This window comes from Alternaria triticimaculans, assembly GCF_023758025.1.
Source record: "Alternaria triticimaculans strain BMP 0046 chromosome Unknown scaffold_3, whole genome shotgun sequence".
Taxonomy (NCBI): Eukaryota; Fungi; Ascomycota; class Dothideomycetes; order Pleosporales; family Pleosporaceae; genus Alternaria; species Alternaria triticimaculans.
This window is the reverse complement of record NW_026055960.1, coordinates 2,431,630-2,456,721: the sequence shown is the minus strand read 5'-3', so window position 1 is coordinate 2,456,721 and position 25,092 is coordinate 2,431,630. Positions and strand designations below refer to the sequence as shown.

Below are 25,092 nucleotides of genomic sequence, written 5' to 3'. Positions count from 1 at the left end.
AAGCGAGCAACCTCACCAACGTTGCTTTGTCAACAGAGATCAACCTTCATCGCCATGCACCCACCCTGGCAATAACACAACCTGCACAATGTCCACTCGACCTGGTATCAGCAAGCGACCAAGCTCTAACGGAAAAGACGTGTCGCCACCTCCATCGAAGCGGCGGCAACAGTCGACTACAACCAGTTCGTCAGCCATCGCTCGATGTGCGTCTTTGCTGACATGACTCAGGCAAGGCAGTCGCCAATTTCTTTACACCTGCCTCGAAGAAAGAGCCAGAGAAGATGACTTGGCGGATAGTCAAAGACAGCTTGCTAGTCGGACGTTTTGGCGTGGCAGCGCAGTCGGCAACGAAGGGCAGACGCAGAATAGCAGCCTTTGACTTTGACTCGACACTTGTCACATCTGCATCGGGGAAAACATTCGCTCGTGATGCAAATGACTGGAAGTGGTGGGATAGTAGCGTTCCAGGACGGCTGAAAGAGCTGCATGCAGAAGGCTTCCTTGTCGCTATCGTCAGCAATCAAGGTGGAATCAGTCTAAAGCCGGATCCCAAGACCGTAAAGTCAGATCAGAAGCGACTAGCGGACTTCAAGACCAAGGTGACAGCAGTCTTCAACCATCTCGACTTTCCGATATCGATATACGCTGCGACGAGTCGTGACCGGTACAGGAAGCCCAGGACCGGGATGTGGGACGAGCTACTAGAGGACTATGATCTTGAGAATGCAGAATCAATCGATCTAGAGAACTCTGTATTCGTTGGGGATGCTGGTGGTCGCGAGGCGGTGGCTGGGGGTGTAAAGGACCACTCATGTGTCGACAGGTTTGTGAAGATCCCGAATCGTGCATTCATGATTACCAGGATACTAACTCTATGTAGAGACTTTGCTGCTAATGTCGGTATACCATTTCATACCCCAGAAGAGTACTTCCGCCATGAAGATCCCCGACCATTCGTCAGGGCTTTTGACCCGACCGCGTACACGGGAGTGCGTGCTGAAGGCTCAACACCTGCACGTAAGTCTGATACGCAATTTCTCAGCCGTCTCCCCGTCGTCCGTGTGCTAACTTTATCTGCAGCAAACGCCTTTGCACAAACGGAAAGCCCCGAGATCGTCATGTTCTGCGGCAGTCCGGGCTCAGGTAAATCATCGTTCTATTGGAAACATCTGCAGCCACTCGGATACGGGCGTGTCAATCAAGACATTCTGAAGACTGTACGTTGCTGACTGAGTCATCCTGCCGCACGTGTCGTGCGACCCTTCTATACTCCGAGTAACACTCTGAAACAGCGCGAGAAGTGCGTAAAGGCTGCTACTGCACTCATCGAAGAAGGCACGAGCGCGGTTATCGGTATGTTCATGTTGATCTGGGGCCCCAACACATTCCGCATACTAAGCTAACCTGTTCAGACAATACCAATGCCGATCCAGAAACACGCGCTGTATGGGTTATGTTGGCGCAGAAGCTGAAAGTTCCCATCCGCTGCGTACTGTTTACTGCGACACCAAAGCTGTGCGAGCACAACGATACGTTCCGCGCATTGAACCTTGGTCCAGAAGTAAGTTTACCTACTGAGCCTCTTCCCGTGCGTGATTGCCGGAAGATAGACTTTGCGATCGCTTCAAACCTACTATCACACTATCCGATGTGGAAATTGGTTGTGCGGAACATCCGGAATGCTTGAAATCCCATTACCACACGGAGAAACTCCCATGCTAACATCGGATCTCCACCCACAGACGAACCGCGAATCTCGTACTATCCTGCCGCACGTTGCGTTCAGCGGCTTCGCTTCCAGATACCGTGAGCCTAAGCTTTCGGAAGGTTTCGCAGACATAATCAAGAATGATTTCGAGGTACGCGTAACCCAAGACTTTCCACGCAGGCTGGGCTGCAGGAATGTAACATGGACTAACCAAGGTATGCATTGCGTAGTTCGAAGGCTCCGAGGAGCAGAAACTACTATGGAGCAGATACTGGCTCTGACCTCATCGTAATCGAGAACGCGAATGCGAGTGAAAGCGATCATGTGACTAAGAAATGTCCCCAATCGCAACAATTTTTGGCAGCTACGTAGCCTTCAACGCGTCTTCATCGACCACTGCTGTGTGGACAGAAAGTCCGAAATGCTGTGATTGGGTGAGAAGAGAATGTTGCTGAGGGGCCGTCCCCCGAGCGCAGGTTCGCAGCTCTAGTCTACGCCTTCTTCCTTTTCTACGCCGTTGAGCGCGTGGCTCCCGTGCTAATCGAAAAACGGCAGTTCACACGCACAGATTCTTGATTTCCAGTGCGAAATTGCTTGCTTTTCTTCCAAGTTTCTGCAGGAATACCACGATTGTACATGGACATCGCTGTAATGCTACTCCGTACTGCCGACAAGAAGAAAAGCGCGCAACAGCATTGACATGGAGGAATATTACATCATCGTTTCCACAAAGTCGTGTGCTGATTCATCTCGTGCGTCTAGCTGAAGTGATCCCCGTAGATGGACTTCCACGTTCGTCGTTACCCCCATGTCCCATGTCCAGGCCGCGGCATTGTACTGTCGGTGGAGTGCCACGTTAGTCTAGGGAATCATCCGGTGAAATTGAGAGATCAGCAACACCAGACCGGTCTCGCCCAAATCCTGCGACGAACCGTCGGAATGATTGCGCGCACCTCCACAGCAAAGCAGTTCAATATGGGAAAATGCAGCCTTTGGATGCGAGCAAAGTGCGCGCGCGCATGTCAATATGAGCCCGCCACGTGTTTGTCCAGAACACGCAAATTTTTCAGGTACAGGAATTTCTTCTTCCGTGTGCAGTCAGCTTTAAGACTGAACTGGCTGTTCTTTCATGCACGTTGAGCGTTGCCGGCCGGTGTGGATGGGTGGACTGGCAACGGTATTCTCCCGCTTCTGCATGTCCGTGCCGTCCGGTCGTCTGGCCAAGGAGAGAGACGAGCGAAGAAGGCGGGGCGCCTGCCGACCTGAGACCGGAACCAGCTGCTTTTTCTCCCTGTCGTCATGCTGCGAGGTCCCGAGAGCCTGGAACAGAATAGTCCTGCTCCGGTTTTTCTTCTGCTGGGCTCGATCGTGAGGTACAGCACGGCGATCAAACCGCGCGATTCTCTTCGAATTGAAACACCCTGATTACATAGCATCGTGAGTCGCAAAGTACATGTCGGCAAGGTTGCCGGCCGCTACGAGAAACGCCATACGGGCGGACGTTCAGCTAGACAATGCGCTGGCGGTGTGAGGCTTGCTCAGCGTGCGAACAGGGAGTCGAGGTAAGCGACAGCAAGGCACCGGGGAGAAGGAATGGAAGATAGTGCGTCAGGGGCTTGAACGCCAATGAGCAACGGCCCAACGGTCTAGCGCTTCCATCATGTTCCCCGATTTGTCTGGAGGATTTTCATTGGGCTGAAAGGCTGTCCCAACCTCCTCTGGGAAAGTTCCGGGAATCCTGTCAGGTACCGCCCACACCAAGTTGTGTTGTCGCGCCTTGTTTTGTCGCAGAACGTTGTGATCGACCGCTTGACTCGTCAATGAGGCATCGTGTTTGAGACACGGACTGAGTTGGATCAGTCAGTGTTTTGAAGATCGTGAGGCTTTGTTTGTTTGTTTTCACGGATACATGCCACAGCCTCCTTGGCCCATTTTGACGATTCAGAGTGGGCCAATCGGTGGATGGGCGTGACACGGGATAGAGGCGGGAGAAACGACATGGAAGGGACTCTACTAGAAGATGCCTGTCGATGTCACTGCTGCGAGACGGCAAAGGGCCAGAAGAACGGCGCAAGAAGAACGGCGGGAGAGGGCAGAAGGGCCTGGCGAACCACGCCGGTTCCTTTGCACCGCCCGATAAACGAGTCTGTCAAGTGGCAGCCACGGTTGCGCTCACAGTAGTTGAGTGGTAGACAGCGGATGACAACCACAGCGCTGGTGGTACGGCACTTTGCAATACAGACGAGGCACCGTTCAACACCACGAGTCGTCGATCGGTCAAGGTGGGAGAGGACGATGTGACTGAGCGTTTGTTCCTGCATAGTTTGCTCAGAGGCTTTTCTCACGACGACAAAGTTTAAAGTGCGTGAGTGGGAACGGCCAGGGATGATTTGTTGCGCCTCCACCAACGACATATCGCATAATTAGGTTGGGCAGGTGAAAATTCAACACCGAGGCAGGCCCCGTACTGTTGAGTAGGGTTTGATTCAAGCCACCTGCTGTGGTCAGGCTGTAGCGACACGGACGCGGTGGTCTAAACGGCGGATTGAAGGCTGGGGGACCTTGAAGCGACGGCGCCCTGGCGTGCTGGCTGCGCGGAGACAGTCCAGGGCTGGTGTGAGTGTCACGGCCTCGTGTACCGGGCTATCTGAGTCGCGCGGAAGCAGTCGACATGCCGGGCGGCCAGGCCCAATCGAGACAGGCGCAAGGTCAGGCATGAGTTGCACCGTAGCAGTGGAACCCGTGCGGTCGCTGTCCACACAGAAATGCTCGACTATCCCACACCCCGTCCACCGCCCGTTTCTCTTGCTTGCCCACGTCACACTCTCTCGCCATTCAAGTCGACGCCTTATCGCTGCGCTGTCTCTCGCTTGCACTCGCAAATCCGGTTGCAGTCTGATCATCTCGCGCGCCTCGGTGAGTTGTGCCAATACGAGCCCACCGCGCTCACGTGCCGTCCGCATTAGGCGCTGACTTTGCATCCAGCCCCAGAGACGTCTCTGCTGCAGCATAAACAGGCCGAAGAGTACATAGCGACATACGTGGTCGGCTATCGTGGCATCCTCTCAAACATTGCCCGACCGCCTCTCCGTCCCAAAGCAGCGCGCCGCGACCCCGACGTGCTGGCGTACTGTCGCGCCCGCGCATAGCTGCTTGAGAAAGCTGGTGATGTGATCCTGGTCGCTCGCGCCCATTCACGTCACGTCCCGACCGCCAAAAGAACCAACAACCACCATGCACGACCTTAAACCTCTCCAGCTTCCCCAGCTTATCGCTGCCCGCAAGTCTTCCAAAAGCTCACTCAACATGTACGACGACCCGACTGCTTCGATCTACTCCAATGCCGACTCTGGTTTCTACTCGGCATCGGAGTGCTCGACACCGCCCACGCCAAGTCAGTACACCCGGGGCCACTTTCGCTTTCCCAGCTCGGCTTCGTCATTGTCGTCGAGCCCGCCAACCTACGAGCCCACCGAAGCCCCCAACAGCTCAGGCAAGCTGCCCAAGCTTACCGAGGAGCCTCTTGAGCGTGAATACGACTATGGCAGTGAGGACCCGTACCGCTGCTCTTGTAAGTACCACGCGCGATTCGTCCGTGTTCGCCATACTAATCCACGTCTAGGTGACGTCGGAGGCACCTACAGCCACGCGCAAGACTGCAGGATATCCCAAGCCTACGAGCCTCAGGACGAGTACTTCACCACTTGCGACTCGGAACTGCGATTGGCCAAGCGCCGACGGTCCTTGGAGGCTTCTGCGCACAGCATCGCCGGCAAGCTCGAGAGGCGCTTTCCCTCGTTGTCGCGCAGAGTGCGCGACCGCAGCTCGACCCTCAGCAGAGTTTCACGCAGCGCAACCCCCTCAAGGGTCCCGTCTACGCGATCCTCGTCGCTCGCTGGTTCTATCCACCATGTCTCGACCGTCGATCTTCCAGAAGACTACGCGTCGCCAACTTCTACGCCTGCGCTGGCAAGCAAGGAACAACTGAGCGATGATGCGCCTACGCCAATGGCCATCGACGTCAACAAGGCCAATGCCATGGAAATCGACCCTGAGGAGGTGGAACGGGAGCGCTATGCCACGACGCCACTATTACCGCCGCTGCTTGTGAACTGCCGGAACGATGACCTACCAGCGTCGTCGCCACTGCAGTCGCCAGCAGTCGCAGACGCAGCCCAATCTGTGGGCCCTACCCCGGCCGGCACCCCGCCAATGCGCACTTACCCTACGCCCCCTCTGTCCTCAAAGACATCCTTTGCCTCAATCCGAGGACCGAATGCCGGGTACATGGTTCCCTCATCCGACATACCCCGTCTCATGCTCGCCGACCCAAAGGACAAGTGGGCCATCGAATTGGGTCATGCGAACTTCACCATCCTACCCGAGCCCTACGTCCCTGAGGTGTGCACTGCCGCGTCCATCGAAGAGCACCTTGCCGAATGGGCGCAAGCACGGCGCAACTACGCGAAGCACCAAGTGCGAACCGCGGAACACTATGGAGTGACATCCAGGCACTACCTTCTTACCGAGCAAAAGTGGGCTGAAATCGACGCCGAATGGAAGAAGAACCACGATCTGGCCAAGTCGCATGCGGCTGCCACCGGCCAGGAGCTCGCTCCATATTCACCCACGGAGCCAGGGCCTCTTAGCAAGATGCCAACGCTACACGACCCCAAGAGCGAGGGCAAATTCCCCCAACTCGGCGATGAAGACATTGTCGGTCCCATGCAACAGGCAGCCGCATTACTTCCGAAAACGCCTTCGCGTAAGCGTGCCTTTTTCAAATTCCTTAGCGACCTACGGTTCCCTGGTACCCTTCTCGGTCGTTCATCGGGTGGCGTCCGGGGCCACTAAACCCCAACCTCCAACAAAACGGGCAACCCTTTTCCTTTCTCCCCCTGTCGATAATTGCGTGCGAGTAATGTCTTTCTATCCTGCGCACAAACCTGTACCCTTACTATCCCTCCCCTTGCGCTTGTCGGGCCCAAGGGGCATGTTCTACGAAAGTGTACGACTGTATGACAACCAGATCTCGGCCCTTCATTGGAGCCACGACCACTACGACTCTCATCACAGAGTCACGAATTTCCTATGTTGATACAACAATTATTAGAGAGGCTTTTCTTGTCTTGCGCAGTACAGTGGTCTGTCTGTACTGCGCTTTCCCTTCACTGGGATTACTTGTTTGGTGTTTGGGCGGTTCCAAAAAAGGTCTGCGGCGATAAAAGCGAGCGTCATCATCACATCATGATTCACGCAGCGGTGGCTCTTCAGCCAAGTCTCTTTTTTCACAATCTCTGTACTCTTTTCCTTGCGTTCAAAACCAACTCTTTGGTTTCGGCGGCTATACCTTTACTCGTCCTTGTCTGGGACTCGAGGGGGCAAGCGCAGTCGTGGGTCTTTGTTACCCTTTTGGTAGTAGTAGTAGATGGAAGGATTAAGCTTCTTCGGACATGTTTCAGTATTGATACTTTGTAATTGGTCTACGGAGGTGGTACGGATTGGGGGGTTAATGGTGTGTTGTACCAACAGCCTTAGTTTAGCGTGTCCTCGAGAGAAGATGCAACAAGCGCTCAACATCAATTCAAACACCTAGCCAAGCACACATACTTTGTTCAAACTTGATTGTAGTGTCCTCTTTCTTCTTCTTCGTCGTCGTCTGTGGTAGTAGCCACCGCAAGCTTGCCGCCGGGAAGCAACCCGCAGCAAACTGCGCGCAAACAACCTCTCCTCCCGGTCAAGCCATTACACCGCCCAGCCCGGCACATGACGACGCCTTTTCCTTCCTGCAAAGTCCCCGACGCACAATGATGCACAGCTCTGCACCTCATACCCCGTTCCAGCACGCCATTGCCTCTGCACAAACAAGCCTCTTTCACTCAACGCGCAACATGCTCTTCCCCAAGTTTCCCTCGCTGTCTCATTACTAACCCATCCCACACATTGACCACAAAACAGCATCTGGTACCCCACCATGGTCCGCATTCCAAGCGCGGCAGATGACCCTCGAGGCCGTACCTAATGGCGGTGGCTGGCTGTACCAGGCAGTCGTCTGTACAACATCTGCATGGTGCGGACAACGTAGGGCTATCCGTCTTTCGCTGCGCAGCCCGCGCTTACTCGTATCCGGCTTCTGGAACGGCAGGACGTTGTGTCACCACGGGAGCTTTTGCAAGCGAAAGATGGGCGGGACCGGTTGTACCACACACACACTTTCTCTCCCTTGCGTCACAGTGGGGATCTTTGCTGGCTGCGGTTGTGCGATGGGTGAAGCGAGTGTTACGCAGATTGGGGGAAGCGAAATGGTAGAGATGGTGGGACGGGGGAGGGTGTGCAAGGTTACTGGCGAGTCTAAAGTGTCATCTGTCAGTCAGTGTTGGAATGCGGTTTGGTGTGGTATGGCATTTGGGAGGGCTGTGCATTTGGGCGTTTCCACATGTTAGATGCCGGTCTTCGTCCACACTTCCTCTCCCTCTCGTTATGCGCCTAAGTCAGCTGTAAGCTGCGCGACTGTACATGCATGCTGAAGGTCAGGCATATGTTGCGGAGGACTCACCCTTCGGTTCAGGCAGTTCCGAGGACGATCTTCCGATCGGAGAATGCGCAACGCAGGTCTGATGACGAACAGTGATTGTTTACATGAGACATTGCATATGCGGCGAAGATGAATCTCGGAAGATCGTGCATACGAGAGGGCGGGCGTGTATGTAGGTCATTCTATCTTGGGTGCATGACGGCTCTCCCGGCCGGCAGCTGAGACGTGGCGTCCGCGGAAGGCGGTGATGGGTGTTGGTGTTTCGAGTTGACTACGGTTTCTGTCACTTGACACCTTCCCTCGAGATTCTAGATCGTTGTCGAGAAGAGACGTTGGTATAGTGTTGTCTATATTTCCCCATACACGGCCTGACATCTTCCCCAGCTCATAGCGTGGTGCCGCAACGCCATGACTACTGCAGTGCCAACAAGCTACGGCTCGTGCCGCATCGCATTACAACCCACAACATCCCTCACAGCAGTAGTTCTCCCTCTGACGACAGCGGCAGCAGTGTGAGTTCTCTAGTCACATCTCCAAACTCTATTCATCTGACACGTCGCCAAACACATGCCTTTCCGACCCTCCTTCACCACTCGCTTTCGATATTCAACATCTGCACATGCCGCATCGCCTTCGTGATAGTGGTTGGGAATACGATCATGTGTCAGCACCGTCTTTTCATCGCCCCCACTGAACGGCGTGATACGGCATATGGCTCGGCCTTCCTCCACCACATGTCGAGACACGGCGGTTGTGTAAAACGCCAGCGATGTCGGTTCCGAGACCCCGGATTCAGTGGCATTTGGTCGTTGATGCAGGCGTAGGCGAAGCAGCGTGGCTCTGCAGGTGCTCTTAATCGATCGATCCTGGTGCTTATCTCACGCTTCCCCGCTCGCCGCTCGAAGCCTGGTCATGTTGTGGGATATGTTGTGTGACAGGGCTGAAACTTGTTGATGTCTTGGGCGCGGGGTTGGAATGGCTGGATGGAATTGGAGTGAAGGATGTGGGTTGTATGTATGTAGCCCTCGTAGGCACTGAATCGATGTATATCCCGACGAAGCGTTCCCTACTGCGAGAAGGTTAAGGTTCGCTCATGTACCAGATCTGGACTTCGCGATATTATCGCTCTTTATACAAAATACGACGCCTGCACCTCATGGTTTTCTAATCCCGCCTGGAGGCTACGTGCTCTTTCCAACTCTTCAAGTGCTTGATCTGCTGCTGCGTATTCAGCAGACAACAGGTTTACTACGTCTTGATGTTCGTTTTCTCTCGCATAGTCCAATGCGGTCTCGCCCACGCAGTCTTTGGCTTTGATGTCAAATCTCGTCTTATGCGATAGCAATAGCTGGCAGATATCGATCGAGCCCTTCGCAGCTGCGTAGTGTAAGGGAAGGCTGCCATATATGGTGGTGAGCCCAGGGTCTGCTTCCTCTTCCAATAAGATATCCACATTCTCGTACCATCCTTCCCGGCATGCTATCAGTAGAGGCGTTCTTCCAAGAATGTCCTGCCTATCTTTCAACTCAGAGACATCCAAATCGTCGAGGCCATGATAACCGGGATCGTCCATACACATGTGCAGCTGAGATCTCTCTAGACAATCCCTATCGGAGAGATCTTTAGTAGAGTTGGGTATATGCTTCCAAAGTACATCGGGATGGTAGACGCCAAAGCTCTTTGCGCACTCCGCGTTTCTGTAGAGTCCGTAGGACTCGAACAACTCACTTGCCCGCTTTTGTACTTCATGTGATAAACGTACATGTGCGTCCCAATATTCACAGGAGTAGTCGTTGCAGTCTCCGTAATCGTCGTGACGCATGGCGCGATGTTGAAGTAACAACAGTTCACCACATGTATCTTGAGGACTTCCCAATCCACTAGGGCTTGATCGTAAATTATCAGTGGAGCACAAGGAGCAGGCGGAATTGTCGTCTTCTAAAAAGGAATATTGATCGAGATGAGCGATGAGAAACCAGCCTAGAAGATCCCGTGACGTTGATTTCTGAGTGAAGAGCTCTTTGGAATACCGGTAGAGGATGTTGGCAAGGTCATGCTTTGCAAACCGCGAAAACTCAGAATAAGAGCTTGGTCCAATATTTTTGTTAACATGACTTGGTAAAAGGAAGGGGGAAATTAAATATCTCTCCAGCACTTCAAGTTGACCCTTAGCCGCCATTATCATCTTGCGATAGCTCAAGAGAAAGCACCTGCGAAATGCAAATTAACTTTGTATTCTCTCGATCTCACATTATAGTCCATGCACAAAGATACACTTACCATTGCTTAAGTCGCTCTTCAAAAGAGGCAGAAGTGGGTAATAGAGAAATTGTGTTCATCGGTGAGGGTGTTGTGGCGGGTGCATGCTTAGTCGAGCGAACTATTCTCTTGCTTTCTGAACAAGAAAAGCCTTTCTTGATGCAAAGGTCACACTTTGTCGGCCAGACTCGATCCACGGGAATACACTATTACTCGTTTGTTAGTATTTGTTTCGAGTTATTCAGGGGAGACATAGTAGTAGTCGCACATGTTTGTTGTCTTCAAAAGCTACACTCGTGTATATAGTGACAGGGATAGGGAGACAACACACCTTCTTTTTATCTAACCTACAGCGTTCACATTTGCTCATGTTCAAACTGCGCTTGCTCGGTACGCCTGTTTTCACTTGTCGTTGCTTCCCAGTTGGATGTGAATGTGATTGTAACTGTAGCTCTTGCTGATGCGCCTCCTCTTCGGCGTCATGGCCCAACTCATGTTCTTGATCTCTATGGAACATGGACTGCCCCATCCCTAGATTTCCATGCTCATCCTCTTTGTTCATATCTTCGTATCGTTGTTGGACAAGCCCCGGGTGAGGGATCAGAACGAGCGGATCATCGACCGGACATCTTGTACATATAGTGTGGTCGCACTCAGTACAAGAGAGCAAGCTGTGAGGTGTCGAGAATATCTTAGCACAATTGCAGCAACTTTGGACGCGAATTTGATGGTGATCTTCTGGGCTTCGCGCTCGAGCTTGAAGTCTTTTCGTGACTAACTCCTGGGCCGTTCGTTTCGCGTTCATAGTCTGCTCAGGGGGACTAGCTTGTCGTTTGCGGACGGAAGCCAACATATCGGAAGATCTGGCGTGAAGATAGGCGTGGGAGAGGCTTTGAGTGAGGCGAGTTGCAGGTGAGAGTGGAGAGGTTATCGCACGTACTGAGCAGATCTTAGCTAGTCAGAGGACCATGCTTCAGTAAGAGTGGCTGCCATGTAGATAGCTTAGAAAGTGCGATAAATTGCGAACATGCTAACTTAAATGTTCTGCGATGAAGTGCGACGGCGGAGCGACTCGCAGCCATGTTGCGTTGGCGTTGCGAGCTTATGCAGCTCGCTTCGTGGCTGAGAGCTTGGTGGAACAGCAGCTCAACCACCATTGGCTGTCGCACTTTATCGCATGTCTGCTGACGGGCTGTGTAGTAAAGATGTGTATGCGGACGCGCTTTGCAGCCCGCCCGGCCCCACTTGGCTCGGAAAGCAATTCACTCCTTGTTGCCTGCCACTAACTTTGGTCATCTTGATTGGTAGTCGCACTTTGTCGCATTGGCAGAGTCTCCCAGGACTGAGCCGAAGAGACCAATCCTTGTCGAGCTTTGTGGACGCCGTCCATATCTGGCCATGAGCGTCACATACGTCGGTGCTCTTGGCGGGTCTATCGCACTTGGTCGCAGTTCTCCCACGCGTGAGAACGGCTGCGCATGCGCCGCACTGACAAGGCTGACCGCGATGCCATCCTCTCATTGGCGGTCGCAGTTCATCGCACCTTGTGTCTTGTTGAATTGACGTCTACAACCAGGGAAAGCCACACCGGTTGACAGCTGTCGCACCTTTTCGCATAGTCTGTGTGCCGAGATGAGTGCTTTCTGTCAACATGAGCGCACTTGATCGCATCTTCGAGAGCGCAATGCCCATGGTGGCGTACGCAACTCGCTTCCCGCCATGAGCATAAGAGGACATGGAGTCCACTCAGACTTCACGTCCCCTATACTCAAACCCTCTTGCTCCCTACATCCAGTCAGCTACACTCACCAGATAAACCTTCTCTGGAACGTATCCTCCCAGGCTCACTCAAGATTATCCTGTTACTGTTCCGATAGCAGTTGTCGTCGGCAGATATGTTCATCGCAAACACGACTTCCCCAGGTTCGACGTCGTCGGCGCCAACACTACCCGTCTTCGAACTTTCCAATACGAAACCTGCAACAGGCGCCGTGTCTCATACTGAGGAAGACTCGCTCAATCTGACAATAGTCTTCGGCGTACTTGGGCTACTGGTCGCAGTCGTTGGCATATCGATCGCTGTTCTCCAACTTCGGCAGATGCTACGTCGGACGAAGACAGTGGAGATTTTTGAGCTTCCTTGTAAGACCAAGGCGTGCTCGGTCGTAGAGCAATAGACTGACTTGTCCACAGAACGATTGAGACTGAATACGGAACGTCTCGAAAAGCCCCAGAGCAAAGCCGACAAGATAAAATGTCCAAATAGCGCATCCACGAACGGCCTGCGGCGCAGCTATGGGTCGAACAGAGCTGGAATTATTGAAAGCGTTGAAGCGACAGGCATCGCGGAGAGCTATACACGGGTCCCTCGGTATCGATGGATCGATATCACGTGACATCTGATATGGAGGTCGCTCCGATGCATAGGACCTGGCAGTTTTTCTGAAATATAGTGTTAGTATAGCGCGTGTACCATTTCCCAGCCAGCCTTGTCTTTTCAGAGTTTTCTTCTAAAGGTCAGCGACCAAACGAGACGCGAGTTAGACACCACCTAGGTAGTATGTCGAGGTCTAATGTGACGTGAGCTTCCTGCTCTTGGGTATACAGGCTGGAGAGAACCGCAGACGATCGTCTCTAGCGCATAAAACGGCCGACTGGACGAGGAACGCGACGGACACTGTCGGTAAGGCTGAGAGTGGGGACGTGGATTGCATCGAGGATCTTCGCGGTTCGATTAACTTCGGCAGCTCAGCCGCTACCAGGTCTTGGCAGTATGCGGCCTCACTTCGTCATATGCTGTATTCCGGTCAGGCAGGTGATTCATGGACCCTTCCCCAGCCACCAATCTCACCTTCTTCTGCATGCAACAGAGGCCGTCGCGCGCAACTACTCTGCTACAATAACGACGGTGTATACATTGCAGTGCGCACGGTGCCCACCTTCAGGCGTTCTCGGGGCACTACAGCTTATCAATCATCCATCAATACAACTCGTCCGGTGACCACGCTCCCCACGGACATCTGCACCTTTCGTTCCCGTTCCCATCTTTGACTCTTGCGCGAAGAGACTCGCTATTACTTACTGCGTCCGCTTGTGGCTTGTTACACTAAAAAGCATCATCGAGGCCGTGCTCTGTTTCACATCTTAGGGAACGCCCTCCACGGCTGTCTGCCCAAGAGACCCGACACACTCGCGCGACTCCTGGGCTAGAGAGGGCCGTCGCATTCATACACCATGTCCCTCACCGACTCCGAACTGGAGCTGGTCAGCTCGCAGCTGCAGCGGGAGAACGACGACATCCCCGAGGAGCCTGACATGATCCTCTCATCAGACGCCGAGAACGGCCAGTCGTTTGCTCCACCACCACGCATCGCCGCCCGCTTCTATCGCCATGCCAGCAATCGGCGCAAGTCATCGGCTACCTCGTCCCGGCGAAATTCGCTGTCGTCGACACACTCGCACACGTCCAATCGATCGTTTCGCAACAGCTGCCAGAGCCACCATGTTGCTCAGCACCTCCGCCGTGCTTCTATACTCGAGGATCGCAAAGCGCGACTAGCAGACCGCGCCGCGCATGCTGAGCAGGTCAGGCTGCGCGCGGCGTTGGCCAAGGCGACCCCACGTGGCTCGAACAGTGAAGAGAGGGCGTTGGCAGCGCAGCAGGCCCGCGAGAAGCATCTGGCACAGGTCGCGGCTTCCTGTGCTGAGGAAGTGAGGAGAGCCAAGAAGATCGCTGAAGATATGAAGGAGCGCAAGGCCGCTGAGGAACGACGATACCGCACCGAGATGGAAGAGAAGCTTGCAGAGGCCGAGAAACGCAGGCTGGAGTACAAGCGCAACCCCAGACGGCCACGGACTGCTAGTTCACCCCCGGCCGACGTCAAAATACGAACCGAGCGCCCTATTGTGTCCACCGAAGACGCTGCGAAGAGGATCCAAGCTGCTTGGAGGGGTAAAGTTAGGCACAACATCGTCGCAGCATGGCTACAACTTGGCTTGTCAATTGAGATGGTCCAGGAGACCAGCTTCGAAGTCATCACCGGCATGCTCGCAGACGAGAAGTTACTCAAGACCACAGATAGAATTATGACACTGTTCGTGCTCCTCCCCGACGCAGACCCAGCCTCCCGCAGCGCAGCCGTCCGAACCTTCCTCTCCTCATACCTCATCCTGGGACACCCTACACACGTCTTCAGTCGAGACGGAGACCAAGAACAGGATCTCATCACCAAAGCCAAGGACCTTGTCATCAGCTTTGAGTCTGCTTTGGCCAAATTGACGAAGCTCAACTCTTACACTCCCTCCCCCACACGCACCGAGACCGTTCTGCTAGCCCATAGCGCATTCGTTACCGCTTTCAACGACTGGAAGGCTCGCGACTCCTCTGCGCTCGTTGAGACAATGGTGGCTTCATTCGTCAGCCTCGACGAGATTTGGCAAAGCGTCAAGGACGCGACGGTGGATGAGGTCGCAAACGAGTACAGGAATGGTATCAGGGATAACCAGGCTATTCTACTTAGTAGAATTAAGAAGTTGGCGGGACCTGACAAGGCTCTTACCTTGATCAGGAAGGCCATTCGCGAAAGTCGGAGGTCAAGGCCGAAGAAGAGGCTCGCCGGAGACACTGTTCGACCGCGCGTTGCGAGCGAGTCAACACCAGAGTCCCCACTGTCAGCCGATAGTGCAGCCAAGCAGGCTGAGGCCGCCTCGGAGCTCGCAGCTTCTGGACAGGCTGAGATTCAAGACTCTACCGCTCAGGGTCATCAGGCACAGTCGCTCTCCAAGGTCTTTACCGTCGTGCCTGACAATCGCATTTTAGTGCACGAGCTTTCTATCGACAAGGATTACCGTATCGATCCTTCGCCGACGGCCGACCTGCGCGATGCTCTCAACCGTGAGCTATGCGACGCGATGCGACGGGGCTTCGAAGAGGGCGACAGTACAAACTGGACTGCCGCCATGGCAGAGAACATCAGAGGAAAGCTACTGCGACTTCTCAAACCTGGCAACTCCATGCACACACTCATTTCCGAGACCCTAGACCCTGAGCATGTTGGCAGGCAGTGCAGTCAAGGTGTCTTCTCCTACGGGAAGTTCTTCGACTTCATTGCTAGCATTCTTCCCAAGCTTTGCGCTCCCTTCCGAGACACTGAGGTTCAGTTACTTGCTGAGGAACTACAAGAAGAGGGTGAACTTTCAAGCATGATCGAGAAGCTCTTCAAGATTTTGCACGTCATCGATCTTCTGTCGTTGGACTACTCGAACTTCTTGTTGATGAACGCCGCCCCAACTCTCATCAAAGAGGCTGTTGGTTACGAGCAGCGCATGTTCACCCAGGATCTGGAAGAGCATAACCTCACTCTCGACCGTACACGCCGATGGTGGCGCAGCGCAGCAGTAAATATGCACACCGAAGCCGACCGTCGCGATCCTTGGAGCCAGGCCAACCCCATCAACCGCCCTACAGCGCACAAGATCTACGCCCGTGGTCTCGTCGACCTCGCAATCGCTACACCACCACTACGAAAGTCCGAGCTACCAGAGACGCTCGAACTAGATCGCGCCCGCATCTCGCGCATTCGCGAAGACGCACTTCGCATCACAACGATCGGCGGTATCCTGCTCACAGCAAAGAACCTCCTAAAGCGTGACGTACGCGCACAATGGAAATCTGAAGCGAACAAGATGTGGCTGGTCTTGAAGGAGAACGGCTACATGTCCGACCCCACCACTCCTTCCAAGATCTCCTCTCTCCTCGAGTCTTCCCGCAACATGCCACCTTCCACACGCTCCCAGCTCTCATCCACCATCACCCGTCTCCTCACCCAAGCCGAAGCGGGCAAGCTTTCCGACCCAGTCATGAAAGTCCTCTTCCAGCGTCTCAAGACGCACATCTTCAACCGCGTTAGCGCTAGCAGTTCTGGTGAGCGCGTTAAAGCTGCCAGTACGGCTACGGAGGGCCTTGCTACTACGGGTCTACCTGAGTTCGTATCTCAAGTTGCGGATATCTGTGAGCAGCTGAGTAAGGTTGGTGAGGTTGATCGTAAGTGCCACGGCAAGTGGTACGAGGAGATTGCTGAAGAGATGGAGAGACTGGGTCTCGAGGGCGGCGAGGGCGGTGAGGAGCTTACAAGGAGTTCCAGCGCGGAGAGCGAGGCTGTTGCCTCGACGAGCTCCGAGGGCTCTGTGTAAGACGAGAAGATGAATGGCTGCGCAGTTGTTCTTGTGTGTACATGGGAGCGATAACCGGCGTTATCCTTTCTTTGTACTCTTCTGGGCGCGGATACCAGTCTGTTCATATTTTTTCTCTTGCTCATTCGTATTCATGTTGTTCTACTGTCGTTTACTGCATGGCGCTGGGGTGTTTTATAGTATTTTGGTGTTGGGTCTGGTACAAGCCTACGGGTTATGAGCACATACGAAGCAAGATAGCTTCTTCATTATTTGGGGTATGCGGGGCGATTATATCAGGCGTTCTGATCAATACACTTCATTTCTTCTATACCTGCAATGCTTCTCCGTGAAGGCCATGCAAGATCCCTGTGTTGTGCTATAGGCAGTGCGGTATCGTTGCGAAAGTCGGATGTAGGTCTTGCAGCCCAACATCCAACTTCCACGCTTTCAAGCTACAAGACTTACCACGGAACATGTGGACAACTCATGGTAATGTGAGCCAGGAAGCTGGAGTTTGACATCATCCGTATGTCATTACTGCAACAGCTAAAGAGTGAATGTGGACTCAACAGTGCAGCAGTGTGACATGGCTTCTATTATCCCTGGTGTTGGTATAGTTGTCTAACTCATGTTCTACAAGCCAGCATGACTGCGAGTCCGTACAGGACGAATGAGATGGAAGGTTAGTGAGCACTCGTCTATAACGAGGCATTCAAACATTGTAACGGTGCTTCGCATGGACAGATTTAAGCCATTGTTCGAAGAGGGAGATATTCAGTAGCAAACCGGTTATCGAGACGTTGTTGTGGTAGGGGCGTGTCATGTCATGTCATCAAGAAAGATTGTTCACGTGTCACAGTGACGGAGTTTGAAAAAGCTGATAGGCGAACTGACTGGGGTACAAGCACCTTTGGCTCATAGCTATCAGGAGGTGTGGAATGAAGGACTTTGATGACATAGTATCACTAATTCATTCGCTAGGAATCACACCATATTGATATCCTTCGGGCGGCGTACCCTTGCTCTGGTCGTAGGTTTCGTAATGGCCGGAGGCTTTTAGATCGGTTGGTAGCAATCCATCGATCAGACATGCTTACTGCCCGTTGCCTGTCGCTGCCCGACTAGTGTTATTCCCGATCGGAGGAGCACTTCACCCTCGACCTCGTGGTGGTGAGTGGATCGGAGATGTAACCATCTTGAGTATATGATCAAGGCACAGGCCGCCGGTGAAGACGCTAAGTACGAGCCGCATTTCCATCTCGCCGAGCAGAACGTGGCAACCTCATCCAACCATCTCATAGGTTCTCCTTTGCCTGAGCTGCCCCCAGCGGAGGCGCACCTGATGCTCCCGGCGGCCGACGGATGCCAAAGTTTGCTTTCCGAGCTTCGTCGATTCGACCCTTCGCCAGGCTGATACCGGGGACGACCCACTCTGAGCAACTACACTGCATGCCCTGCCAGGCGTACTTGCCTACGTTGGTGTGACACTTTGGACACTCGAGTCGGCCTTCCAACTTGCCTTGTTCGAGCTCGGGGCGCATCCAGGACAGGGGATCTAGGAAGTAGTGGGAACAGTTTTGCGAAGAGGCTTTCTTAGCTTCTGGTGTCTCATCGCTGACAGAGGAAGCTGACCCATGTGACAATAGATACGTTGACGTTGCTAATGCTCGTCTGAAATTTTGTAAGCGCTGAGCAAGACGGGCGGCAACAGGCAGTAGGGTGACATCAATCTGCTCTCGCACAGCTCCACTTACCTGCATTTACGACATCTCAATTCGAAGCCGGAAGTTTCATCGGTGACATGTTCGTCTTCGAAGCGGATCTTGTCCGCCTCGGGAGCTTGGCCACACGCGCGGCTCAGCTCGATCTCGCGTTGGTAGACCCAGCGCTGATAGGCCGGGGTGTCTTCGACGTTCTCTGGTGTCTGCATCTCACCGTATAGCTCGAGCTGTTTCATGAAGCCCTCGTTTGGTTCGCAGATGGATCGCGCTTGCCGAACGTGCGACAGAGCTTCCGATGGGCTGATGTTGTGCTCTTGCATCAAATACGCGATGACGACGGTAGCCGATCGTGACTTGCCCATAGCACTAGAACAGAGGTTGTGGTTGGCATATTGATACGAGTGGCTGAGGGCAAATAGAGTGGCGACAGGGCGGTGTAGTTCGGAGAAAAAAACGCGGAAAACGGAAGGCGAGAAAAGATTGAAAAGAGGATGCAGGACGCGCGGAAAGCAAAATCAGGCTGCATGACTTGCATGCTGGTGACGACGCCCAGGGGCTGTCGTCTTTTGTGAAGATGGCAAAATTGCCAAGCAGGGCAGTCGTCGGCGGCGATCCAGAGTTGTTGGAATATGCAAGTGCAAGGCTTCATTCAGCTCGACCGGGATGTTGACTTACCAATGCACCAAGACTCCGCCACCTCCCTGGAGCCCCTCCTGGATGAAGCGGTTTGTAGCAGGGAAATGCTCCAATAGATTCTCGTCGTCGACATCGTCGACCTCGACAACCATGTGCTTGAAGGGGCCAAACAAGTCTTGATCTAGTGGTGTACGCAATACCGACAAGACGTGCGTGATATTGGCTTGCTGGAGGGCTTCGCGCCGTCGCAGCGTGAACATGCTACGCAACACTGGTTAGACAGTAGTCTGGTGACCCCAGACCTGGGCCATGGGGTAGATGCGAAACGATGGTCGACCGTCGACATTACGTACCCACCAATGTACAGGTTCAGGTCCCCGGGCACTCTGTCGATGAGCGCCATGATAGCCAAAGGGAGGGCTCCGAGAACAATCGGACGCCGGAGATGAGGGTATGACGATCAATAAACTTGGAAGAGGCGCGAGTTGTTGGAGGTGTGCGAGAAGAGGGTCTAATTTTGGCCGAGGGTCCTGGGTTTCTGATCGCGCGTGCCCGCCAAAATTGCGGACCACCCGTAATTGCATCAGATAAGTGGTTTGATAAATTTGGAGATGCTGCAACACGCTCAATTGACTGCTACATAGTGTGTTTACTTTCGAAATCCTTGCATCGATGTATGAGTTTCCAAAGTTGCATGCCAGAGGGCACGGCCAAGCATCGCAGTGCAGACACCACCAGCTTCAATTACGTTGCCGAGCTAGTAGTTGATAGCCTTATAGGTGCATGAACTATGTTCCACGCCTTGCCCGTACTGACCCGTAGTTCACAGTCTTTAGTGAAGCCCTTTGCAATAAGAACTGTCATATGGAGAGTCATGCGTCGTTGCAGTCAGCGGTATTTTCCGCAAGACCGCGGGGCTACACACAGTGGATCAGGGACTGCATACCATTAACATGGATGAGTCTATAGCTCGAATCGAGAAATTCCAGTTCCATGAAGGGCTAAGACCGTTGTTGCTGCGCCCCCAGCGTATTTGAGTTGCCCGAGCAGCCGGAATGCTGGACAGCGGTCAATGAATGCCATGTTTTGTCTCGTGTCGGTGGTGTGGTGTTGCTGGCATCGTGAGACAGGCAATATTGCAGCCGCTACCGAGAGACAGAAATAGCGAATTGCTTGTACTCCCCGGCTGCTCGCAAGGCTGGCGGTGCCGCCTCGTCCCGCATCTCGGCGAATCGCATCAGACTCCTCTGGCAAACGGGTAGAGGAGCGGTAGTTGCGAATTTGATATTCCATGTCGCCGACGAGGGTTACAAAGTCGCTGACATCACGCACGCGTTGCTGGTTCGCGCTGTCTCAAAGCAGCTGGAGCGCCGCTTACCTGACCACAGGGCAGGACCCACTCGCCGGTGAATGCTACGAGGTACCACTGTCGCCCTCCGACTGCAATAGTAGGTTCGGCTTGGGGCCGATACCCCGGAGTAATACGCGTGACAGCACGAGGTACCCTGGATGCAGCAGCCAGCAGGGACAGTGCAGGCGATGCCAATCGAGATAGGGCCCCAGATAGAGGGTGCCGTTCTCGGCCTGTATGTACGACGAGTGCAGGTACCAAAAATACCATGGTGCACCAGACAGAGTGCATAGTGTGTACGCCCCGCAGCGATGAAGTTGGCCATGGACGACGGATCAGCAGATCAGCGTGCGCTGGGTGACAGCCGTCTCAGCCTGACTGATGCCCAGAGGGGTGAGTGTAAGGCTGCTCTGGGCGCTGTTGGAACTGCTCAGCATCCGTGCACTGGCCTCCCGCTACCCGCCGTCGAGTCTAACCCACACGGTTGAATCTGACGCTGTGCCGTCTGCACCGCAGTCCCCCATGCCCATCGAGGCGAAGCGCAACGTCTGCATGTTGGACAGTCTGGTCAGATTCCAGGCATGCTGCCCTCGTCAGCCAGCGGGCCTGCGCCGTCGGCAGCCTCTGCGCCTGCCCTACCAGCCCTCTCACCGTTGCACCGGCCTGACGTCTACGCACGGCGGCTCTACTTGGTCTGCGTAATGATGCTGGACGAGCGGGCGCCAATCCCCGATTGATTGTTCTGGTTCGCCTGCGCGCGCGCCCACGCTGCTGGGAGGTCGTCGCCCGTCACTGCAATCTACGAGTCGACGTCGGGGCGCTAATGGCAAGCCCTATGCACGAGACGAGCGTCGCGGCGTGGACCTTGAAGCTTCTCGAAAGCGAGAGCCCTCCTCCGACCGCCTAAGGGTTGCATCTCACCCCTGCTGGAGCTCCACTGCGCTCCGTGCCAGGAGCAACCAAGGCATGGCCAATCACCGACATTCGAGCGTATGCTTTATGCTAACCGCACTCCCCGGTGGAGGGCGTTTCTTCTGCTCCGTCTGCCAACTGCTGCTGCTGCTGCTGTCCAGCGGCGCCTCTGTTCTGCACAAACATCGACGCGACGGAACAGACGACGCCGGCGGCCGAGCACGCTTCCTTTTCCATTCTACTCCACTCGCCTCGACGCTAGGGACCCTACCGCATTCCCGCGCCATCTTGTTCGCTGCTGTGTAGCAGGAACTGTGCGCTTCCGGGGCCCTGACGACTCTTCGCTGCATTGCTCGCACCAGACTGGTCATATGACGACTGCTTTCGGGTGAAAAGAAGCAATATCTTTGTGTGGCGGTGCTGGCCAGAACCCTCCCGTTCAGCTGAAGGACCCTCCTCCCTCGTAGGGCTGAACTTTCAACAGCCGCAAGCGCTAGCGCCCCCGCTTTCGCTTTTGTAAGCCTCGCCGTCGAGAAGCCATCCCAACGACGCGTACGTCCCCTCGACCGACCGCACAGGTACGTTGCATCTTAGTACGCAATCGCGCGACCTCAGCTGCCTCTGCCCGCCCTCCTGCTCCCATTCCCTGCCTGTTTCGGCCAGTCCGTGTACTTTCCGGCTAACCATTCTACTCCAGGGTCCGTGCTTGCATACACTATCCAGTAGCGAGCATACTCACTCTTGCTCGTCGCGCTCGCCACATTTGCGCTGCTCGCGTGCTGCGCGAGTACGCTTCAGCTGCACCTTAGTGGCGGGCTCCCGGCGACCTCATCTTCCACGCGAGCCATGTCCTCCACACCGAGTATTCGCGTATATGATTCTCAGCGTGAATCCCACCACTACCAACTACCACACCACCGCCGACCGTCGATACCAACCCCGGCTGTCGCAATGGCCATCCCGAGAGTATGTCAGCTTGTGCTCCAGCTATTGGATACAACGGAGAGGTCTAGAGCACTTTGTGGCTTCATCACGCCTGAAATAGCTCTTGGTTGAGTCGCAAAGCACTTCAGCCTCATCCGAGACACAATACGTCATATGAATCCCTCACTGACTGTACCGTTTTTACAGGCACGCGAACAGCCACCACCTCCCTTGCCTCCTCCACGTCACATCGAAGTCAGAGGTGGTCAAGACCCTGGTTGGCAATGGGGTAACACAAACAGCCCAAGGGATACCGGCTTTGGCGGAAATCGGCTCGCGACAGTTAAACCTGGCTCGAGCTTATACGGTGGAGCCACAGGCGGCCACCCGCGGGAACCTTCGCTCGATATGTTTAACCACGGCCGCGAACCGTCCCTCTCAAGATCCATCGACGGTATGAGCGAACATAGCACCAGCGAAGACGACCGTAGTAGCAAAGCTCGGCCCTCTCTCGGGAACCACAGGTACAGAACACGCTATTACATCTCCCCTCATATCATAGAGCAAGTACTATCAGGGCTCTTGCAAGGCCCTGCAGCACTTGAGTGTCTTTGGTTAAGATGCGGTGTTGTCATTTCTCTGGCAGATCCCGGTCTTTTGGAGGATTCACATGCTTTTCGATTGGTCCAGAACTTTTCAAGGGTTGCTTGTATCCCTTGTGCATACAAATGGCTGGCTTTCTCATCTCAGTCGTCTTGCGTGCCAGTTGAGTAACTAACAATGAGCGACAGGTTTACGAGTGAGCGACAACTCGGTCAGAAAGCCCTCCAGAACTCATCGCAAGCCTACGACAAACAACTGCTTTCGAAAATTGGCGGCCCGAATACACCCACACGGACGACTGCACCACCACTCCCCTCTGGCAACACCCAAGACCCCGCCGCCGACACACACGCTTCTTCACATAAGCTCAACGGCCAGCTGAAGCCACTGACCGTACCGGCTACATCACCTGGCTACAGTGGCTGGCGAAGTCCTGGCTTCGACTCGGCGGATTCATACAGATCACGTTACGGCAGCATCTCAACGCCAGGTCCTCTGGACGAAACTTCTTCACAACATCGTGGTAGCTACGATCATAGCATATTCTCGGACCCTGAGTTTGTTGGCATGGAAGAGAATGGAATGCGCGATTTGAACATCAACGAGCGCAGCCCTGCCGAGTCAGAGGACTATCAGTTAGGCCCAAAGGGTGGCCTGAAACGGCGGGCCTCGTCCCCGCCCTCTGAAGCCGCGCGCGATGACCGTCCCATTCCGACTGGCCATAACGACCTCTACCACCGTCGCTCCCAGCAAATGCTCGTCAACCGGAACTGCACAGCTTCGCGTTTTCAGTCAAACCAAAACTCACTGTCCTCCGCTGGGTCCGCAAGTCAACGTAGTGGCTCGATTGGCTCCTCATTTGGGTTTTCAACCGCTCCAAGTAGCATGGCAAGTTATTGCGGAGATCAGCGCCTATCGCCCAGTGCGTTGTCGCCTTTGGGCGAAACAGAGTTAGGCGCAGTCTCGCCATATGCAGCTAATAGGTCGTTGGACCCTAGTCCCCGCGGGTCGTTGTCGCGACCTCCGCATCAACGGGGTTTCTCAGAGGCCGAGCATCCGCAGATACGAAAAATGTCTACGGAGAGCATGCTACACTCGCGTCAGAATTCAATCGCAAGCCGCATACCGGGGGCTTATATTTGCGAATGCTGCCCTAAGAAACCCAAGAAATTCGACAGTGAAGATGAGTTAAGGTAAGTGCATGGATCCTCGCTTGCCCACCGCCATTTGGTCTGCCCACCCTTGATTAACCACGCTGACCCTGGCAATAGAGCACACGAACTAGAGAAGCAGTACACTTGCCTGTATTGTCCCAATCGCTTCAAGAATAAGAACGAGGCGGAGCGCCATCAGAATTCCCTTCATCTACGCCGTCATTCTTGGTCGTGCGCCACTCTCACCAAGATCGAGGCAGCTTTCCATCCCTCACCTACTCGTCCAGCCGTGGCAGATGTCTGTGGGTATTGCGGTGAAGAGTTTTCCAACCCCGCCGACTGGGAAGCGCGAACTGAGCATCTTAATCACGTGCACAAGTTTGGTGAATGCAACCAAGCCAAGAAATTCTTCCGCGCAGACCATTTCAGACAGCACTTGAAGCATAGCCATGCTGGTACTAGTGGGAAATGGACCAACATGCTAGAGAACGCCTGCATGAGAGACGAGCCCCCACCACAAGAGCGTGTTGGCTCGATGGGCTCTATATCCGGCCCCTCGAGCCTAGCATCCAAGCCAGGTGTTATTAACGAAGCACACGACGAGGCATGATTTCGAAAAACTTGATACTACTGGCCTGGAGCCATGTACAGCGCTGCCGGACGTTGGATATTATTCAAGATCCTTAGCAACGAACCCTGTGGCTTATCCGAGCAGCTTTTACCTGTCGAACCGGACCCTTCAGCAACATCCCCCGGTCGAGCCGACACTAGCACTATCTTCACATTAGTATTCGTCCCATAGAGCGGCACTCAGACATTGCCTCATTTTTACGAAAAGTTTTCACGCCCGCAGACTGCTTCGCAATTTCTTTTGCCTTGGCTGCGAAACCGGGGCACTTTGGTATAACGACACTGATGACGGCATTCGGTCTTACACATTAGAGATATATCTACGCGGCCCATGACATTTCTGGTGCCACTCAGAGCGGCACATCTGTTGCATTTCAAGGATGTTTTATCGATTCAGCGGGCGTTGATAGGACAGGAAGTCCAGGATTATTGTTTCAAGCGAAGACGTCCAAACAGTCTTTTTACCTACTATACAGCATGTG

At 54.1% G+C, this 25,092-nt stretch overlaps 5 protein-coding genes across 5 annotated transcripts; 4 read left to right on the top strand and 1 right to left on the bottom strand.

The window, feature by feature from the left end:
- Nucleotides 1-88: 88 nt before the first annotated feature.
- Nucleotides 89-2,003, top strand: J4E78_003517 (uncharacterized protein; the record flags this gene model as incomplete). Its single annotated transcript, XM_049364157.1, has 7 exons — nucleotides 89-185; nucleotides 232-826; nucleotides 884-1,020; nucleotides 1,084-1,220; nucleotides 1,296-1,356; nucleotides 1,416-1,564; nucleotides 1,746-2,003. 7 exons carry the CDS (start codon nucleotides 89-91, stop codon nucleotides 2,001-2,003), a joined length of 1,434 nt encoding a protein of 477 aa, XP_049224822.1.
- Nucleotides 2,004-4,945: 2,942 nt separating this feature from the next.
- J4E78_003516 (uncharacterized protein) lies at nucleotides 4,946-6,565 on the top strand (the record flags this gene model as incomplete). Its single annotated transcript, XM_049364156.1, has 2 exons — nucleotides 4,946-5,282; nucleotides 5,334-6,565. The coding sequence occupies 2 exons, from the start codon at nucleotides 4,946-4,948 to the stop codon at nucleotides 6,563-6,565; spliced, it is 1,569 nt and encodes a 522-aa protein (XP_049224821.1).
- A 7,174-nt stretch (nucleotides 6,566-13,739) lies between these two features.
- J4E78_003515 (uncharacterized protein) lies at nucleotides 13,740-16,697 on the top strand (the record flags this gene model as incomplete). The annotated part of the gene is made up of 1 exon (XM_049364155.1): nucleotides 13,740-16,697. One exon carries the CDS (start codon nucleotides 13,740-13,742, stop codon nucleotides 16,695-16,697), a length of 2,958 nt encoding a protein of 985 aa, XP_049224820.1.
- Nucleotides 16,698-17,974: 1,277 nt separating this feature from the next.
- J4E78_003514 (uncharacterized protein) lies at nucleotides 17,975-19,439 on the bottom strand (the record flags this gene model as incomplete). Its single annotated transcript, XM_049364154.1, has 4 exons — nucleotides 17,975-18,350; nucleotides 18,434-18,766; nucleotides 19,076-19,297; nucleotides 19,390-19,439. The coding sequence occupies 4 exons, from the start codon at nucleotides 19,437-19,439 to the stop codon at nucleotides 17,975-17,977; spliced, it is 981 nt and encodes a 326-aa protein (XP_049224819.1).
- A 3,404-nt stretch (nucleotides 19,440-22,843) lies between these two features.
- Nucleotides 22,844-24,590, top strand: J4E78_003513 (uncharacterized protein; the record flags this gene model as incomplete). The annotated part of the gene is made up of 3 exons (XM_049364153.1): nucleotides 22,844-22,848; nucleotides 23,015-24,019; nucleotides 24,098-24,590. The coding sequence occupies 3 exons, from the start codon at nucleotides 22,844-22,846 to the stop codon at nucleotides 24,588-24,590; spliced, it is 1,503 nt and encodes a 500-aa protein (XP_049224818.1).
- Between the last annotated feature and the right edge of the window lie 502 nt (nucleotides 24,591-25,092).